The following is a 21,754-nucleotide window of genomic DNA, read 5'->3' as shown; positions in this document are numbered from 1 at the left end:
GTGCTCACTAACGTGTTATGCACTAACTGTCCCATGTGGATCTGGCTGGTGCACAGTAGGGTACTTTTAGTGGAAACTAATGCATTGTGTAGACAAGCTCTATGTTTAGGTTTTATCCATTATTGGGAGATGACATGCAAGAATGATACAAAAGTGATAAGCCTCTTCTGTGTTGCTGATAATTCAAGCCTTCATCTGTTAGCAGTCTTGCAGAATATCATATTTTAGACTTTCATACCCTTGAAGAGTCTTAAGCTATGTCTCTTCACTGCTGAGTTAACCTGAGTTGTTTACACTTGCATTAACTCCTTTAGAGTTAGACTATCACAGGTGAAAACAGCCACAAAATACTCCTCAAGCAGAACACAGGATCTTGCCTACCCTATAAGGCTTTGGCTAGTATTGCTATGATGGCAGATCCCCACATTGGAAGCTGGCAGAACTCCTTCTGCCGGCTTAGCTACACCACCTCCCTGAATGACATTAGCTATGCAGACAGAACCAGTCTTCTTCATAGTTGCCAGCATGGCTATGTCTGCTGAGGAGGGTGATCTCCTCTCAATTCACCCCCCTCCCCTCCCGCCCCATTGATATTGGCTGTGTTGGCAAAATTTTGTGTGGACGAGGCCAGAGTGATTGTGTGAGCAGCTGACAAGTCATGCTAGCTCAAGCAATAGCATATACCCCTTTGTGGGCCACCCAACTTCAGTTAAAAGCACATCCATTCTCAGGGGTTTGTGTATGTGGATGGACTCTGAGCATGGCACACAAGTTCTAACTTGAGTTAACTTTTTGTAGTGAAGACAAGCCCTGAGCCAAGAAAATGACTGATCATCCTCACCCACAGTCAGCATTGCTCTGAGACTTAAAAAAAAAATTCTTTTTTTGGTGTAAAAGACTTCTGTGTTCATATGATTCATCACAAAGCATTCATTACTTTCCAGTTGAGATTACTGGTCTACAGATGAAAAACACCCTAAGGAGAGCATATGCTCTGATTACATTCTAAGAATGTATTTCATAAGGCTGTTTTGCCACATTAAGGACGTGAACAAGAGCCCACTGAATTCAGGGTGTCTCTTTCCCTTAACTTCAGTGGGCCTTGTGTTATGTTGTAAATACCCAAATTGACTCATGCAGCTTAAGTTAAAATTTGCAAAAGTATATCTTGTAACTAAACTTCAGTCTGTTACTACCAGTTACCCAGGAAGAAATCTAGCTCATTAATCAAAGTAGTTGAAACCACGCTGCAAAATCAGACACAACTTTTCATAGTGCCATGCAGGAAGCAGATCAGCAATTTTGAGTATAATTCAAGTACATTAATTTGCTATTTCAGTTTAGTTAAGGCAAATACTTGAAATCATGTAGTACAATAGCCACCACAGATAGTGGTTGTATTAAATTTATTATTGATGTCTTTCTCCTGTTTCTGCAGGGGACGGTTTCAGTTTATTTAGGCGCTGCTTTTTTATTTTTTGCAGGGCATTAGACTTGGGGGTATTTACTGAAGTGCATTACTTAACTTTGGGTGTACATGTATGAAGAAAAATTCTGCACTCTGTGGATAGCCTCAGGCATTGTCACTTGTGTGTTTCTGCTGTACTAAGTGGATGGAGAATTTTTTGGTCATGGAAAAGCTGTTCAAGTGTTGACCCTGGTCCTCTTGTGTGTTGGGAATTGTGGCTCTCTAGCATCTCTGAGTCACCATTATTGGGAGATGACATACAAGAATGGCAGGAGCATGGGCTGTAGATTCACTCTAAGCAAACACAGGCCAAAATGGGACTACAGCTATGATAGCAGCCCTTAAACTACTGTAGCCGCTCTGGAGCTTGGTGACTATGTGGGAGGATTTCATTCTTGATCCCTGTGGAGGTCCTCCATGCAAAGCTTGCTTGCTTACTTGAACTTTGTGTAAGGATCAGGATTTGGTCCTTACTTTGAATATTAGCCCTCTAGTAGGTCAGAATATTGAATTATCCTACAGCAGAGGTCGGCAACCTTTCAGAAGTGGTGTGCCAAGTCTTCATTTATTCACTCTAATTTAAGGTTTCGCGTGCCGGTAATACATTTTAACGTTTTTAGAAGGTCTCTTTATCTAAGTTTATAATATATAACTAAACTATTGTTGTATGTGAAGTAAATAAGGCATTTAAAATGTTTAAGAAGCTTCATTTAAATTTAAATGCAGAGCCCCCTGGACTGGTGGCCAGGACCAGGGCAGTGTGAGTGCCACTGAAAATCAGCTTGCGTGCTGACTTCGGCACCCGTGCCATAGGTTGCCTACCCCGTCCTACAGTTTAGTCTAATTGTGATCTGGTCACAAATGATCTGATCTTGTGAGAAATCTTTTCGTACTTGTGACTCCCAGAAAAGGTTGGCTAGTTTTTTTTTGTTTGTTTGTTAACTGAACTCAAGCTAACCCCTGTCTTTATGGTTTTGTTCCTCCATATATAGTCTATATTTGTTCTGTACTCTAAAGTGAAGCACTACAAAGATATTTAGGCATGAATTGTAAAACAATATTTAACATATTAATTCAGTATCTTCCAGTCTCCTGTCAGTTAATTGCAATAGCACTGTGTTGGAGGCACAAATCAGCATGCTTCTCTCTCCCTTTGCTACTCTGCCAGTCATTGGACAATCTCCAAAATCTGTTGCTTATTTACACCAAACTATCTTCCTGCTACCTATCTTTAAAACAATGACACTATCTAAAGCTTTTAGTAACTTTTATTCTTCACAGTATTCTTTCATATGATTGAATATTTAAATGAATTGTTTCCTTGACAGGTGCAAAACGCCTTATCTATCTTCAGATCAGATTCCAATAGTTGAAAAGTTGCTAAGCATACTTTATTTTGAAGACCAGCATCTTGTCTGATTGCATTATTAAATGCACTAAATGTCACTAGGCTATATATATAAATATTTAAAAAAAAATGTGTGTGGTCAAGATTCTCACTTCAAGCATGTATAATATTCTAAACTCAGGATATAACTATCCTTCCTATAATTAGTTCCGTTAGTTAGTATAAGTCTCTTATGATTGCTGTGATATGACTGATGTAAATATGGATTGTTGAAATGTTCAACGCTAAGAATTTTGTATCTGTACAATTCAAATATCATAATATTTGCACAGAGGTTAATGGCAGTCAACTACTTTGGTAGTGTTTACGCAAGCCATGCCGTAATTGCTACCATGAAGGAACGAAGAATGGGAAGGATTGTGTTTGTATCATCTCAGGCTGGACAGGTGGGACTATTTGGTTACACAGCTTATTCTCCAACCAAGTTTGCTCTTCGAGGATTGGCTGAAGCTCTGCAAATGGAGGTATGATTATCCATTTCTCAGCTACTTGTATCATAATTGGTAGATATTAAAAAAATTGCATCTCTTGCATCCTTATGTATGTTTGACATACCATACTACTAAAATGCCTCTGCACAACAAGCCCAATTAAGAACAAGATAGCAGCCTTTATGATTATTTAAATGACACTGACCCTTAAAATGGTTCTAACAGATTATGAACAGTCTTTTTTAGAAGTGCAGTTCTGATCTGAAAGTGACCAGTTAAAAACCATTGAGTAGCCATGTTTGTCAATAATTTCTGTATTAAATATATTTAGTTTACAAGTAAAAAAAATTTCTAACTGCTAGGCCTACTGTTCTTACAGTCAAGTTGTGTTCTTTCCATCTTGTGCATCATTGCCAATGACAAATAGTTAAATGCCACATTAAGCCCTCAGTGACAGCTGTGAAACCCCATTACTGTTTATAAAGTTGCACAGGTATAACTGAATGAAGCTCAGTAAAGTATTCTGATGCATGAGAGAGGCATAGAATCAGCTCATTCTTAGTTAGGTAGGCTCCTTCAGTTACAATAGAAGGAAAAAAAACAATGAAAACCATTTTAAACTGAATTAGGATGCTAGTTTGTGTTTGGGGGTTACTTGCTGTGTGCTGAGCTTGTGTTTGTCAGTCTGTTTGTTTGTTTTGTTGTTTGAGGGACCGTGTGCTCTGGCTGGCAGTTGGAGGCAGGTTTGAAAGCTCGAAGCCTCTGGTAATTGGCTGAGCCTTAATCAGTGGGCGGGGAATTCACTCAGGCCAGGGCTTTATAAAGCCGCGCACAAGCGACCAGGGAGCTTTGCGACCAGGGGCTGCTAACAGGGAGTTTCACAAGGGAGTTTAGAAGGGGAGTGGGAAGGGAGCGGGAGTCCCTCGCCGGCCGTAACCCCTTTCCTGTGGCCCTCCCCTAAAATCCTAAAACCTATAAACCAAACTACATTCAAAACCTCTTTCTTTAAACCACCCTTACATTAACTAGGAGACAATGCAGGCAGAAGCCCAGCAGCAGGGTGGGGGCTATCCAGTTTATTGCACTGAGTGTAGCATGTATGATTACCTGCCCTGTGGGCGGGTGGCGTACGTGTGCAGTCGGTGCAAGGAGCTCCTGGCCCTCAGAGACCATGTACGAACTTTGGAGGCCAGGGTGGTAGAACTGGAGGAGCTAAGAGAGGCAGAGAGGTATGTTGATGAGGCTTTCCGGGACACTGTAGAATTGTCCCACCTCCGCTCAGACAGCTCCTGTGCTGTTGAGGAGGAAGAAAGGCCCAGGGAAGCAGAGCAGTCAATGGGAGCAGAGGGAACCCTTCCCATAGTTGGGACCCTCCTTCCAGATGGTGCTGGGGTTGCCTCTCGCACTGAGGTTGCCTCTCCGGGGGAGGGAACTCCAGTTTCTAGGAAAAGGCAGGTGTTAATCGAATCTCCCATTACTATTAGAAATGTAGATAGCTGGGTCTGTGATGACCGGGAGAACCGTATGGTGACTTGCCTGCCTGGTGTGAAGGTTGCGGATCTCTCGAGGCATCTAGATAGACTTATGTGTAGTGCTGGAGAGGAGCCGGTGGTCGTGGTACATGTAGGTACCAATGACATAGGGAAGGGTAGGAGAGATGTCCTGGAAGCCAAATTTAGGCTGCTAGGGAAGAGACTGAAATCCAGGACCTCTATGGTGGCATTTTCAGAAATGCTCCCAGTTCCACGCACAGGGCCAGGTAGGCAGGCAGAGCTTCAGAGTCTCAATGCGTGGATGAGATGATGGTGTAGAGAGGAGGGGTTCACGTTCATTAGGAACTGGGGAAACTTCTGGGATGGAAGGAGCCTATACAGGAGAGATGGGCTCCACCTAAACAAAGTGGAACCAGACTGCTGGCACTAAACATTAAAAAGGTTGTAGAGTAGTTTTAAAACTAGGAGATGGGGGAAAGCCGGCTGCTGCAGAGGAGCATGTGGATCGGACACAGACTTCTCTTAGGGGAGAGTCTGATGATAGAGAATCTCCAGGTTATAGTCAGGAGCAGAGGACTGAAAAGTATAATGTAAGGGCCGGATCAGATGATAAACAGTCACATAAAAAAGAATCTGGCACATCAGAAAAAGGCAGGCTAATAAACAGGGACAAGTTTTTAAAGTGCTTGTACACAAATGCCAGAAGTCTAAATAATAATATGGGTGAAGTAGAGTGCCTTGTCATAAAGGGGGATATAGATATAATAGGCATCACAGAAACCTGGTGGACTGAGAGCAACCAATGGGACACAATCATTCCGGGGTACAAAATATATCGGAAGGACAGAACAGGTCGTGCAGGGGGAGGAGTGGCACTATATGTGACAGAAAGTGTAGATTCAAATGAAGTAAAAATCGTGTTTAATCCACATGTTCCATAGAGTCTCTATGGATAGAAATTTCATGCTCTAGTAAAAATATAACATCAGGGAACTATTATCGACCACCTGACCAGGACAGTAATAGTGATGATGAAATGCTAAGGGAAATTAGAGAGGCTATCAAAATTAAGAACACAATAATAGTGGGGGATTTCAATTATCCCCATATTGACTGGGAACATTTCACTTCAGGACGAAATGCAGAGATAAAATTTCTCGATACTTTAAATGACTGCTTCATGGAGCAGCTGGTACGGGAACCCACAAGGGGAGAGGCAACTCTAGATTTAATCCTGAGTGGAGCGCAGGAGCTGGTCCAAGAGGTAACTATTAGCAGGACCGCTTGGAAATAGTGACCATAATACAATAGCATTCAACATCCCTGTGGTGGGAAGAACACAACTGCCCAACACTGTGGCATTTAATTTCAAAAGGGGGAACTATACAAACATGAGGGGGTTAGTTAGACAAAAGTTAAAAGGTACAGTGACTAAAGTGAAATCCCTGCAAGTTGCATGGGCCCTTTTTAAAGACACCATAATAGAGGCCCAACTTCAATGTATACCCCAAATTAAGAAAAACAGTAAAAGAACTAAAAAAGAACTAAAAAAGCCACCGTGGCTTAACAACCATGTAAAAGAAGCAGTGAGAGATAAAAAGACTTCCTTTAAAAAGTGGAAGTCAAATTCTAGGGAGGTAAATAGAAAGGAGCACAAACACTGCCAACTTAAGTGCAAGAGTGTAATAAGAAAAGCCAAAGAGGAGTTTGAAGAACGGCTAGCCAAAAACTCCAAAGGTAATAACAAAATGTTTTTTAAGTACATCAGAAGCAGGAAGCCTGCTAAACAACCAGTGGGGCCCCTTGATGATCAAAATACAAAAGGAGCGCTTAAAGACGATAAAGTCATTGTGGAGAAACTAAATGGATTCTTTGCTTCAGTCTTCACGGCTGAGGATGTTAGGGAGATTCCCAAACCTGAGCTGGCTTTTGTAAGTAACAAATCTGAGGAACTGTCACAGATTGAAGTGTCACTAGAGGTGGTTTTGGAATTAATTGATAAACTCAACATTAACAAGTCACCGGGACCAGATGGCATTCACCCAAGAGTTCTGAAAGAACTCAAATGTGAAGTTGCGGAACTATTAACTAAGGTTTGTAACCTGTCCTTTAAATCGGCTTCGGTACCCAATGACTGGAAGTTAGCTAATGTAACGCCAATATTTAAAAAGGTCTCTAGGGGTGATCCCGGCAATTACAGACCGGTAAGTCTAACATCGGTACCGGGCAAATTAGTTGAAACAATAGTAAAGAATAAAATTGTCAGACACATAGAAAAACATAAACTCTTGAGCAATAGTCAACATGGTTTCTGTAAAGGGAAATCGTGTCTTACTAATCTATTAGAATTCTTTGAAGGGGTCAACAAACATGTGGACAAGGGGGATCCGGTGGACATAGTGTACTTGGATTTCCAGAAAGCCTTTGACAAGGTCCCTCACCAAAGGCTCTTACGTAAATTAAGCTGTCATGGGATAAAAGGGAAGGTCCTTTCATGGATTGAGAACTGGTTAAAGGACAGGGAACAAAGGGTAGGAATTAATGGTAAATTCTCAGAATGGAGAGGGGTAAGTAGTCGTGTTCCCCAAGGGTCAGTCCTCGGACCAATCCTATTCAATTTATTCATAAATGATCTGGAGAAAGGGGTAAACAGTGAGGTGGCCAAGTTTGCAGATGATACTAAACTACTCAAGATAGTTAAGACCAAAGCAGACTGTGAAGAACTTCAAAAAGATCTCACAAAACTAAGTGATTGGGCAACAAAATGGCAAATGAAATTTAATGTGGATAAATGTAAAGTAATGCACATTGGAAAAAATAACCCCAACTATACATACAACATGATGGGGGCTAATTTAGCTACAACGAGTCAGGAAAAAGATCTTGGCATCATCATGGATAGTTCTCTGAAGATGTCCACGCAGTGTGCAGAGGCGGTCAAAAAAGCCAACAGGATGTTAGGAATCTTTAAAAAGGGGATAGAGAATAAGACTGAGAATATATTATTGCCCTTATATAAATCCATGGTACGCCCACATCTCGAATACTGTGTACAGATGTGGTCTCCTCACCTCAAAAAAGATATTCTAGCACTTGAAAAGGTTCAGAAAAGGGCAACTAAAATGATTAGGGGTTTAGAGAGGCTCCCATACGAAGAAAGATTAAAGAGGCTAGGACTCTTCAGCTTGGAAAAGAGAAGACTAAGGGGGGACATGATAGAGGTATATAAAATCATGAGTGATGTTGAGAAAGTGGATAAGGAAAAGTTATTTACTTATTCCCATAATACAAGAACTAGGGGTCACCAAATGAAATTAATAGGCAGCAGGTTTAAAACAAATAAAAGGAAGTTCTTCTTCACGCAGTGCACAGTCAACTTGTGGAACTCCTTACCTGAGGAGGTTGTGAAGGCTAGGACTATAACAATGTTTAAAAGGGGACTGGATAAATTCATGGTGGCTAAGTCCATAAATGGCTATTAGCCAGAATGGGTAAGAATGGTGTCGCTAGCCTCTGTCCATCAGAGGATGGAAATGGATGGCAGGAGAGAGATCACTTGATCATTGCCTGTTAGATTAACTAACTGTCTGGGGCACCTGGCGTTGGCCACTGTGGGTAGACAGATACTGGGCTAGATGGACCTTTGGTCTGACCCGGTACGGCCTTTCTTATGTTCTTACACACACACACACACACACTCTCTCTCTCTCTACCTTTTATGTAAAAATGCATCTTTTTTCTCATTTGGTTCTAAGAGCAAAGCAGTACTTAAATAGTCTCACCATCATGATCATCTAGGTTGTAAGACTACACATGTTTGCAGAATTTTAGCCTGTTTGAAACATCTCCTCAACACAATAGAATGTCAGTAGAAATATATGAAACTTAACAATATGTCCCTCATATTAAGAGATGCAATTGTTTTTCCAAAAAACAGGTAAAGCCTTATAACATCTATGTAACAGTTGCCTATCCTCCAGATACTGATACACCTGGCTTTGCAGAAGAAATCAAAACAAAGGTAACTTAATTCATAAAGAATTTTGCACACAAGTCCAGGATTTATCACTTCTGAAATTAAAATGCATTGTCCACTGTGTTCATTAACATCATGCTTTATATGTTTTAAAAAAACAATATACTCTAAATGTCATTAGATAATGCTACTGAACTTTAACTGTCAAATGTTTATCAGCAGGAACATTCAAAATCAATTACCTTGTAAGAAAACATTTTATTCAGATCAGTGTATTCTTTACGAAGAAATGTATGTAGATTTTTACATAAATTTCTTTTCTTTACAAAGTCTTGCTGAAAATGTCATAAAGGGACCAGTGTTAACAATTGTAAACCAGTCTACCTTGCTTCAACGCTGGTTTAACAGAAACAAAAGTCTGTCTTAACCGCTTAATGTTTAAAGTTTAAAAGTTATTTTATTAAGATGGGCCAAATTTTGCTGTCAGTTACACTCATGAACCTATGAACTAAGTTGTTTTCAGGGGTGTAACTCAGGGAGGGTTTGGCTGTAAGTAAGGATACGATTTTGTCACCAAAGTCACGTGACTTTAATAGAACTCCATGATTACTTCAGCGTCAAACCCCTGACCCTCTCCCACATACACACACCCAGACAGGTCACTGGCTTCCATGAAGTTTTGTTTTATTGCCCGCAGCCTTTGCGTGACTTTGACTTTGAAAAATTCCCATTACAGAATCTTAACCATAATGTAATATTAAAGTACGATGGAAAGTGTTTGTTTTTCTCTTGGTATTAGACACCTAAATGCAATTCTACCATATCTCTTTCCACCAGTGTGTCTGCCAACAAGAGGCTTTTATTTAAATAAATATTTTAAAAAATCCCTAAATATTCTAATATAGGATGAGTTCCTTCTCTTCACTAGACCTTCCAGAACAGATCACCAAACAAAAGCGTAACTTTTTAAAGAGCTACATAGCTAGGATACATGTTGAAGTTTAAACTGAATACTGAGAAGATGAGGCTCCTTTTATTACCACATAGAGTCATAGACTTTAAGGTCAGAAGGGACCAATGTGATCGTCTAGTCTGACCTCCTGCACAACTCAGGCTGCAGAAACTCATCCAGCCACTCCCACAACAAACCCCTAACTTATGTCTCAGCCATTGAAGACCTCAAATCATGGTTTAAAGAATTCAAGGTGCAGAGAATCCTCCAGCAAGTGGCCCATGCCCCATGCTGCAGAGGAAGGCAAAAAACCACCAGGGCCTCTACCAATTCCTTCCCGACTCCAAATATGGCGATCAGCTAAACGTTGAGCATGTGGGCAAGACTCACCAGCCACACACCCAGGCAAGAATTCTCTGTAGTAACTCAGATCCCACCCCATCTAACATTCCATCACAAGCCATTGGGCCTATGTACTGCTAATAGTCAAAGATCAATTAATTGCCAAAATTAGGCTATCCTATCCTACCATCCCCTCCATAAACTTACCAAGCTTAGTCCTTGAAGCCAGATATGTCTTTTGCCCCCGCTGCTCCCCTTGGAAGGCTGTTCCAGAACTTCACTCCTCTGATGGTTAGAAACCTTCGTCTAATTTCAAGTCTAAACTTCCTGATGGCCAGTTTATATCCATTTGTTCTTGTGTCCACATTGGTACTGAGCTTAAGTAATTCCTATCCCTCCCTGGTATTTATCCCTCTGATGTATTTCTAGAGAGCTATCATCTCTCCCCTCAGCCTTCTTTTGGTTAGGCTAAACAAGCTGAACTCTTTGAGTCTCCTCTCATAAGACAGGTTTTCCATTCCTCGGATCATTCTAGTAGCCCCTCTCTGTACCTGTTCCAGTTTGAATTCATCCTTCTTAAACATGGGAGACCAGAACTGCGCACAGTATTCCAGATGAGGTCTCAGCAGTGCCTTGTACAACGGTAGTAACATCTCCTTATCTCTACTGGAAATACCTCGCCTGATGCATCCCAAGACCGCATTAGCTTTTTTCACGGACATGTTACGTTGGTGGCTCATAGTCATCCTGTGATCAACCAATATTCCGAGGTCCTTCTCCTCCTCTGTTACTTCTAACTGATGAGTCCTCAGCTTATAACAAAAATTTTTGTTATTAATTCCTAAATGCATAACCTTGCACTTTTCACTATTAAATTTCATCCTATTACTATTACTCCAGTTTACAGGGTCATCCAGATATTCCTGTAAGTTATCCCAGTCCTTCTCTGTATTGGCAATACTTCCCAGTTTTGTGTCATCCGCAAACTCTGTTAGTGAACACCCACTTTTTGCGCCAAGGTCAGTAATACAAAGATTAAATAAGATTGGTCCCCAAACCAATCCCTGAGGAACTCTACTAATAACCTCCCTTGTAATCGAGTTGTGTGGTTCCCTCTTCTGGTGGCTTGAACTGAAGGGCTGAGCTTAATGCTGGAGGCTGTAGCTTCTAATTGATTTTTTTTTTTAAATAAAAACCATCTCTGCTCTAATTTATACGTTCTTCTTCCAGTTAGCATCTTTTAAAGAAATACTAAATAAAGATGTTCCCTAACTTTGTGGTTTTTAAATCAAGGCCAAATGCTTAATGTGTAATCCTTGCTTATATACTGTTTTAGGTCTAGAAGACATGATGAGTGCCTGTTTTTTCTCCATTGTACATTGACTGTTCTTTGGTCGTAAGGCTGTCCAGAGTAATTGTAGGGTGTCTGAAAGTTAGAGGGAATAGTTTAGATTTTTTTTTCTTCTCACATTTAATAAACAACCAGCAATTTATATTGCAGTAGTGCCCAACGGCCTTAGCTAGGTTTAGGGCCCCCTTGTGCTAGATGCTGTGCAAATACCAAAAAAAGACAGTCCTTTAATGTGCATTTCTAAGCTTTTTTTGGAAAAGATTATATTTTAAAAACTTAGCTGTTACAAATAACACTGCAGATAAATGATAGAGCTCTTTAAATTTCTTTTCACTATGCTATCCTGCATATTTTGTTTCAACACCGACTGTTTCTGTCACTTAGCTAATTTTTGTAGCCCATTTCACTTCTCCTATAATGTTAAGTGTTTTGGTTGCAAATACTACAAGAAAATAACTTTATTTTATTTGTTTGTTTTAATAAAAAATCCCCCTATTGTTTATAATGGAATAGAAAATGACACTGAAGTTTTTCTGGTGCATTTAGTATTGTAAATTATTGCATTTTTGGCATCTAAGATCTAAATTTTCAGTGACATCTTAAATATGCAACTTTGCATTATTCTGTATCTCATGCTGTTGGGATAGGTTTGCATTAGGACTATCAATTAATCGAAGTTAACTCAAGCAATTAACATGCAAAAATAGTTGTGATTGCAGTTTTTATCACACTGTAAAACAATAATAAATACCAATTTAAATTTAATAAATATTTTTGGAAGTTTTTCTACATTTTCAGATATATTGATTTCAATTGCAATATAGAATACTGCAATACAAAATGTACAGTGCTCACTTTATATTATTTTTTATTATTTATTGCACTGTAAAAAACAAAACAAGTAGTATTTCAGTCCACCTCATACAAATACTGCAGTGCAGTCTTTTTCATGAAAGTGCAACTTACAAATGTATAATTTTTTTTTACTTAACTGCACTAAAAACAAAACAATGTAAAACTTTAGAGACTAGTACACACAGTCCTACTTCTTGTTTAGCCAGTTGTTAAGACAAACAAGTTTGTTTACATTTACGGGAGATAATGCTACTCGCTTCTTATTTACAATTTCATCTGAAAGCGAGAACAGGCAGGTTCTGCTTGATAACAATCCAAAGCAGTGTGGGCCATTGCCCCTTCATTTTCATCATCTCTGTCAGATGCCACTAACAGAAGGTTGATTTTTTTTTTTTCCTCCTATTTTGGTGGTTTGGGTTATGTAGTTTCCGCATTAGTATTGCTCTTTTAAGATTTCTGACAGCATGTTTCACACCTCATCCTTCTCAGATTTTGGAAGGCACTTCAGATTTTAAACCTGGGGTCAAGCACCAGTCTTATTGGTATCTTCTTTTGTTACCAGATTTACTTGTTGTTTTGGGGTATGCTCATTTATTAGGGTTATTCTTTTGGAGTGGGGGATGTTCTGTAATTCTGTCAATGTACTGCTTGTGTCACTTGTGTTCTCATGCAGAGCTCTACTTCTCCCTGCTGCAAGTTCCCTCCCAATGGAGCTATTCTGCAGGACCTAGATTCCCCAGGGATGGATTCTTCCAGCCCCAGAATCAGCCGAACACACACCCTAACAGAGCATGTCTGAGAGGACCGGGTTAATCAGTACTCCCAAGCTGGCCCTTCATATGTTCCTGGACTCAGTAGGCTGGGTCAAGCAGCATTTCCAAGGTGTCACCCTCATAGGCCCTTGGATTCAGCAGGCTGGGTTGAACAGCACCTCCAAGCTGCCATCCTCATATGTCCCAGGTTCAGCACGTCCCTATCCCCACTATCACATTTCAATTGTTCTGGTAGTAACCCACTTGATGAGCAAACCCCATAGGATTTTTGAGTGCTGCAGGGATCTTTTTAGCTTAGGTACAAGGAGTGTTCCTGCAGAGCGAATGAGGAAGCCAAAAAAACACCCACCCCCTGGGGGGGCAGGGGGGAGATAGAGAAGCAACCAGTTTAACCATGAAAGTTCTTTATTGCCAGGTGATACCCATAGTACAGTCACATACTTGAGCAACACCATCAGCCAGGATGGTGGAACAAGCCAGGACATCTGGAACAAAATCAGTAAAGCCAGAAACACCTTCCAGAGCTTAAATACAGTCTGGAAATCATCATTAAAAAAAACCCACCAAAACCAAACTCAAGATGTATCAGAGCTGTGTACTTTCAACGCTACTTTATAGTGCAGAATGCTGGGGAATGAGATACTATGACATGTCCAAACTGTCTTCATTCCATACAACCCGCCTCAGAAAAATCCTCCGTATCTTTTGGCCCAGAACAAACCAAGATCTATTAATACAGTGCAGCAAAGAGGATCTGAACAACATCATTGCCAGGAGGTGTCGGAGATGGATCAGTCATGTGCTTCGGATGGAAACTGATTCCATTACCCGAGTAGCAATAAGATGGACATCTGAAGGCAAGCGAAAATGAGGCCACCCGAAAACAACACGGCGAAGAGCTGTGGAAGCTGAAAAACCAGAGGGACAGCTGAGGAACCATTGAAAGACTTGCCAGAAACAGACAGAAGTGGAGGAGCTTAGTCATTGCCCTAAACGCGAAAGGCATAATAGGAACATGATGATGAGAAATAACCATAGGGGAGTCAAACAAAACAGTTAATATTAAATCTAACTTAAATTTGATTATAAAAATCAGGTTTTACAAGTCAGGGTCAGAAAGCTATACAGAGAGAGAGCAAGAGAGACAGACAGGTTCTCACCACTCCGTGGAGCTTGAATCGATCGGGGGTCCCAGGTGGTGGTGGTAGCTGGGGTTCCAGAGTGCTGGAGACAGGCAGAGCCCCCAGCACGATCAGTCAGGAGAAGATGAAGTCCCAATGGAACTGATGCAGATTTTGAGCATGGATGGTGGGTTTTGTAGGGAAACAACAATGGTTCAAGGGAGAAAACTAGATTTGTTTGTGTAAACTGATGACTCCAGGGAGTATACCAAAGTTGTTTTGTTCAGGCTAGACAATTGGAACTGATCATTCCTGGCTATGGGCGATGTTCCTTGGAGGGAGCTCACAATGCAATGCTTCACTATTTTGGATACCAATAAAGGATTTATTACTACAATTGGTCTGATAACCACTGAGCTGGGTGTGTGCAGGCAGGGGTTCATTAACATCTGGAGCAGAGATCCCCCATCATGCAGTGCTTCCCTGCTTTTCTGGTCTCAGAGTTCCGTGCGGTTCCTGCCTTGGAATCTCTGTTCTCCATTCTGTATGGTAATAGAGATGCCTCACTGTCCCATCTTCGATGCAAATGAAGCTAAGGGAGTTTCCTTAATCCTGTCACCCTTATCCTAGGGGTTTAGGTATGTCTCCCACTGCCTTTTCATTGCTTTTTGTAAGTCTTCTGATCGGTTTTGGTTCAAGCAGAGGCTGGGGGGAGGGGGAAAGGTCTTTCGTGAGTCAGACTGGCTGGGTACTGCGCCCTGGCTTCCCAAGAACACAGAGCTGCTAGGTAACCCTTTGCACTTTGTTAAATCTGCAGTGAAAGTCTTAAATTGAACATATGCTGGGTCATCATCCGAGACTGCCATAACATGAAATATATGGCAGAATGCAGGTAAAAGTCACGGAGCAGGAGACATACAATTCTCCCCCTAGGAGTTCAGTCAAAAAAATTAACTCATTATTTTTTCAATGAGTGTCATCTGCATGGAAGCATGTCCTCTGGAATGGTGGTTGAAGCATGAAGGCATATGAATGTTTAGCATATCTGACACACAAATGCCTTGCAACACCAGCTACAACAGTGCCATATAAATGCCTGTTCTCACTTTCAGGTGACATTGTAAATAAGAAGCAGGCAGTATTATTTCCCCTAAATGTAAATAAACTTGTTTGTCTTAGCGATTGGCTGAACAAGAAGTAGGACTGACTAGATTTGTAGGCTCTAAAGTTTTACTTTGTTTTGTTTTGAGTGCAGTTATATTAAAAAAAAATCTCTATTTGTAAGTTGCACTTTCACGATAGAGATTGCACAACGGAACTTGTATGAGGTGAATTAAAAATACTATTTCTTTTGTTTCTCTTTTATCAGTGCAAATATTTGTAATTAAAAATAGTGAGCACTGTACACTTTGTATTCTGTGTTGTAATTGAAATCAATATATTTTAAAATATAGAAAAACATCCAAAATATTTATTATAAATCTTGTGATTAATTTTGATTATTTTTTTAATCATTTGACAGCCCTAGTTTGCATACTTTGCTATATATTTGGAAATAGAGAATCTTCCTTCCTATTGGATTTTATTTTCTATGCTGTTTTAAATTAACACTGAGATTTTTCACAACTTGTAGTTGAAGAGCAGCTATTACTAGAAGATACTTATGTATCTAAAAATATCTCTCGGGCCTTGGTATTCATGTTAAACAAAGGTAACCAAACAAAGATTGAGAATCTTAAATGCTGACATCACACACCTTTTTTTAAAGAATCATATAGTTACTGCCCACTGCTGCTTTTACTGAATTTGCAAAATAGCGATGCTGTTGACACTCTCATCCTGTTTCCTAATGTTCAGAACTTTACATTCACCTTCTGTTTGGAATTTGACTACAGCTGAATCTTTAATGTTTGAGCAAAGTCCTTTCTGCTATTCTTGAGTTAGAATCTGTACAGGAGCAGACTTCTGGCTGGATTCAGCAAAAATGGTAAAAGTTAGAAATTTGGTGTGGAAAGTAGTTAAGTACTTCATGGGACTGGGAGAAATTTGGGTTTGGTTTACAAAGTTATGAGAATTTGACAATTGTGTAGAATGCGTACAATAGTCTTTTCAGGGTGGATTGATTTTAATCAAAGCAGTTTAAATCACATTTTAATAATTTAAATCATTGATATTAATATTGTAGTTATTTTCCTAATGAGCAGTTCATTCTCCCTGGTTGGTATAGTCATTAAAACGTATTGATTTGCAACCAAATATAGCTTATGCGAAATATGGCATGCTTTGCTAATGAAGAGGGTACAATATATTTATGCAAACTTAGATAAGACACTACATACCGGTAATTAAACATACATTTATTTAGATTCTTAATTTTTACATTTTTATGTTTAAAAATGGAAATATCTATATTAGCGGGGGTTTTTGTGTGGGTGGGGTTGTTTTTTTTTTAAACTAAGGATTGGTGTCTAACTGCATTTGGACGGAGTTGGAATTTAATTAAATGTACAAAACCAGCATTTTTAAATGTTGTTTTATTTTAAAATAAAACTACCTTAAATGTGCTGGATACTTACAGCTTGTGTTTCAAATGTCTTTTGCATTTACAACTGATTTATTAAACAAAGGAAATATTAACTGTAGTTAGTGAATTAACAGATTTTTCTGATCACAATGGGCCAGATATTCAGAAGTTCCCAAACTCATTGAATACTTACCTCCCAGTGAGATTGAGACACACAAGGTGGGTGAGGTGTAATGTCTTTTATTGGATCACCTGCAGTTGATGGAAGGGACAAGCTTTCAAGCTTCACAGAGCTCTTCCTGAGACCTGAGATCCTTTCCACAAGCAGTTGGTCACTAAAAGACATCACCTCTCCCACCTTGCCTCTCTATACTGGGGGACCAACACATCTGCAGCAACACAGCAAATTGAAATTAATAGCAGTTAAGTGCCTAGCCTGCTTATGAACTTTTGGAAATCACACTAGGCACATATATGCATCTTTAGATGACTAAATACCTTTGAAAATCTGGCTCCTATGTCCTTCACAGCTTTAAAATTAATAGATCTCATCCTCTCCCACTTCGTTTTGTTTTGGTTGGTTGGTTGTTTTTGATAGACTGGAAGAGGAAAACAAGTGTTCTTGCTTTTTCTATTCCCACTCAATTTCTCAACTTTCAAGAAACTAGTCCAAACAAAGAAAATATTCTCTGCACCTGCTAGCTAAATTGAAACCAAAAGTAATCAAAACCTTTTCTGCACAACAGAATCTGTGGCAGTACTTATATCTGGAAAAAATGTAAAATAACACTTTCATTGTAAAGGCTGAAAGTAATATTGATTTTTTTTTAATGTGGTACGTGACATTGTGACGTTTCCAAAGCTTGAGCTGACCTCAAAAGTAAAGATGCTTTTCCTAGTGATTTTTTTAATAGAATTAAAAAGCCACACCCTTTAAATCATTAAAGTTTGAGGGAAGGCTGATTGATTCAACTTTTTTGTTTCTATATTTAAACGACCTTAATAGATTACAATAAATTTAGGACTTAATATAGGAAGTCATAATTTGAAATTAAATTTTGAATAGGTTTATTTTAAAAAGTAACGCCTTGTATTTAAATTAAAAAAAAAAAAAAAGATTTTATCCACTCTGAATCTTTGCTAATCTCTATAGCTGTGCATGTAGGTGAATGCATTTTATGTGCACATGCTAGCTAATAAATGTATAGTTAACTTCTTACAGCACACTTGAGCACTACAGGCCTAGAGTCCTTGTGTTTAATAAACTTTATCTGGAATAGGCTGTTGTGATGCAACTAAAGATTCTCTTATAATGGAAATGCACAATGGAGTTTGTGTATATGATCTTAACAAGGTATTTCCATGCTCTTGAAGTTTTGACACTGCAACCTCAGTGTTACACTAAAGTGGTTTCTGTATTGGAGTTTTCAGTCTTGGCTGCTTAAACTTCAGCGGCAATTCTCAAGCAGTATGCTTGAGAGATTAAAATCCCCCATCTGCCTGAGAGCTAGCATGCCAGACTCTTGTTTGTTTTTTGTTCTTTTAACAGACCTGTTAGATTAGAAGAGATCTAAATGATAGGTGCCAAGTTATATGTGCCTTGAGGCATTAATGTAGCACATCAGCTGCTTCACTTGCAAGAACTTCACATGTAAATTTTGTAAATCCCCAAGAAAGGGAAGAGATACAAAAGTGGATTTTTGAAGGATACTGTGTACAGAAAACTATAATTTTAATAATTTCTTGGTTTGTGGATCTAAAAGTATTTTCTTGTTAATGGAAAGCAGTTTAAACTTCCAGTATAAGCTACAGACGATAGAACTTGAATTATATCTAGTATATAAACTAAATGTAGTTTGATAATTCTAATAACTTCAATTAAGAATAAAACACTTGAGCAATTACTATTTTTAATATTCTGCAATCGTAAAATATTACAAATAACTAAAAGCAACAAAGTCTTGGCAACTTTTTCATGAAATTGTCCTTTAGTTTATGAAATATTGCCTTTACCTTATAAAAGGAGGAGTTCTATTTGACAGTCCATGAGGTGTCTCTTGTTAACAGTTTTGGTACAGCGAACCTAAACTGATGCCAGTTCACTTAAAGCAGTGGTCACCAACCTGTGGATCATAATCAACTGGTCAATCCTGGATCCCTGCCTGCCCTGGCCCCGTGCCACTCCAAGAAGTGGGCAGGTGGTCTCCATGTGCTGCTCCTTCCTGCAGGCACCTCCCCTGCAGCTTCCATTGGCCAGGAATGGGGAACTGCAGCCAATGGAAGCTGCAGGGGAGGTGTCTGCAGGGAGAGACAGTGTGCAGAGGCATGTGCCCCGCACCTCCCTCCCCCCCCTCCCCCCCCGGGGCCACAGGGATGTGCTGGCCGCTTACAGGAGCGGCGCAGGACCGGGGCAGGCAGGGAGCCTGCCTTAGCCCCACTCTGCCATTGACCAGGAGCTGCCTGAGGTAAGCACCGCCAGGCGGGAGGCCATGCCCCAGCCCTGAGCCCCCTCACAGAGTCAGCACCTTGTACCCTCTCCTGCACCCCAACATTCTGCCCCAGCCTGGAGCCACCTCCTGCACCCAAACTCCCTCCCAGAGCCTGCACCCCTCACTGCCTCCTGCACTCCAACCCCCTGCCCCAGGCTCAGCCCAGAGTCCCCTCCCACACTGCGAACCCCTGGGCCCCAGCCCAGAGCCACACCCCCTCTTGCACTCCAACCCCCTGCCTCAGACCAGTGAAAGTGAGTGAGGGTGGGAGGAGAGCGAGTGATGGAGGGAGGAGGAAGGAAGTGGGTGGGGCCTCAGGGAAAGGGCGGGGTAGATCCTGAGTTGCACGTAAATTCAAAAAGTGATCTTGTGTGTAAAAAGGTTGGAGACTACTGACTTAAAGCCTAAGACAGGTAAATTACGTGACACAAGAAATAATGGTAACTGAGTATTTTTTGTCTTCTCTGTCAATATAATCAAATTTATAATAATACTTCTGTATCTTCTTTTAAAGCCTTTAGAGACTAAACTAATTTCAGAAGCCTCATCTGTTTGCCAAGCAGAACAGGTTGCCAGAGTTATTGTTAAAGATGCCATAGTAAGTAATTTTTAAAATAAGGTCTTTGAGGGGAGTCATGGGATGGGAAATGGTTGCATGAAGTACTTGTTTAAAGATGTAAATAAGAATTGTTAAATATAAAAACATTTCTTCTACGTGGAATGTTACTTGTATTTGTTGTAGAGGAATATTATTCTTTAGCATTTCTTTGTTTCCCTTTCGTCACCCTGCCTCCAAACATCTTTAATTTAATCTCTTGGAACAAACATGTCTTTGGAGCTTCTACTTTTAAGAACAAAACAAAATGCAGCAATGTCATGTCAGAATAGACTCAAAATGTTTTAAAACATTAAAGATGTTTTCCATGCATCAAATGGTTAGTAAAGGTTACCTGCCTAGTGCCTATGAAAGATCCAAGAAAGCCTTCATTTCTCTGGTCGAGATCAGTTGACACTGAATTAACTATACAAAAATTCATAGTATTCTAGTGTGTGTGAGTATATGATTTGTGAATAATCATAGTGCAGAAAATCCCACTGGTTGTAGCAATGGAGACAACAGCCTTTCCAGCACCTCTTTATTCTCAGAGATCTTGTCCTATAGAATCTTCATTCTTAAAGCACAAAGAGAAATGACATTAAGGGGAGTGCCTTAAAGCACGTAATGAAAATAGTGTCGTCATGTTTGCTTGCAGCCACATACTGTCAAATTTTGTTTCAGTTCTTAATTTATTCATACAACTGCAACCCAATAGTATAATTTATAGCCCTAGACAGGGAGAGGCTATCCCTTTCTTACTTTAAAAACTTGATCTAAACCTTCACCAAGTGTGTGTTTGGGTTTTTTTGAGTCTTCATCCACATGCTGTATAGTTGTTCTTAGCTATTTCCAGATAACATAAAAAAGTAAACCCTGTGGCCAAGAGAATGCAGTACAGAACACTGTTTCAGAATGTCCAAAAGTGTCAAAAAAAAATTAAAATAAAAGGGAGGGGGTCAAATTATCATGACAGGTAGCCATCTTTCTGTTACATGCACATGGGTTATCCAGAGTAACAATACTAAATAGGAAGGAGATAATTTTCCATTTTCCCAGTATTTTCACAGGGAGGCTGCCTGAAAATTAAGATAATTTGCTTTAGTTATCTGTGCAGCAATGCTCTTGGGGACAATTTCACTATTTTGTTGAATGAGAAATTCTTGTTCATGGAAGCCAAATACCATTTTTCATAATGTGCCATATGTAAAAACAAATCATACCAATTAAAGACGGCTAGATGGACAGATCTGCTCACTTATTTGAGAAGGCTATATCTTCTAGCTAATGTTAAATCTCTTTCCGCATGCTTAATTTCACATTTGTACAGTAGAACCTCAGAGTTACGAACACCAGATTTACAAACTGACCAGTCAACCATACGCCTTATTTGGAACCGGAAGTACACAATCAGGCAGCAGCAGAGACCAAAAAAAAAGTAAATACAGTACTGTTAAATGTAAACTACTAAAAAAAATGGAAAGCAGCATTTTTCTTCTGCATAGTAAAGTTTCAATGCTGTGTTAAGCCAATGTTCAGTTGTAAACTTTTGAAAGAACAGCCATAACGTTTTGTTCAGAGTTATGAACACTATTCCTGGGGTGTTTCTAACTCTGAGGTTCTACTGTATATCTGGCACGTAGCACTTAAAGACCACATTCGGGAATCAGATCCCCATCGTGCTAGATGATGGGTGAGGGTGTGCGCGCATACATATGAAAAAAGATGGCTCTTGCCCTTAGTCGTTAACCCCTGGATTTGTTCAACTTTCCATGCGCACTTTGATTTTTGAACACCTTATTCAGGAACTTAAGCAATCTACAGCTCAAAACAAAAACCTGTTTTGGGTCACTATCACCCAACAAAAAGTAAAGCTGATATATTTTCCACATGTACCTAAAAACTGTTGCTCATTTTGACACATACTGTGCAGGCGAAGGAATAAGTCTCTAACCCCACTTGAAATGAAGTACCAA

General features: G+C 39.8%; 1 protein-coding gene across 1 annotated transcript in view; it reads left to right on the top strand.

The window, feature by feature from the left end:
* KDSR (3-ketodihydrosphingosine reductase) overlaps positions 1–21,754 on the top strand; it is a 45,487-nt gene that overhangs the window by 19,287 nt on the left and 4,446 nt on the right. The window contains exons 6-8 of the mRNA XM_039525431.1: positions 3,149–3,340; positions 8,738–8,821; positions 19,698–19,781. Coding sequence (XP_039381365.1) covers positions 3,149–3,340; positions 8,738–8,821; positions 19,698–19,781 — 360 coding nt within the window. The remainder of the gene's footprint in view (positions 1–3,148; positions 3,341–8,737; positions 8,822–19,697; positions 19,782–21,754) is intronic.

Source organism: Mauremys reevesii, linkage group 2 (assembly GCF_016161935.1).
Source record: "Mauremys reevesii isolate NIE-2019 linkage group 2, ASM1616193v1, whole genome shotgun sequence".
NCBI classification, from domain to species: Eukaryota; Metazoa; Chordata; order Testudines; family Geoemydidae; genus Mauremys; species Mauremys reevesii.
The sequence above is the reverse complement of the archived record's forward strand: the minus strand, read 5'-3'. Positions and strand labels throughout refer to the sequence as shown.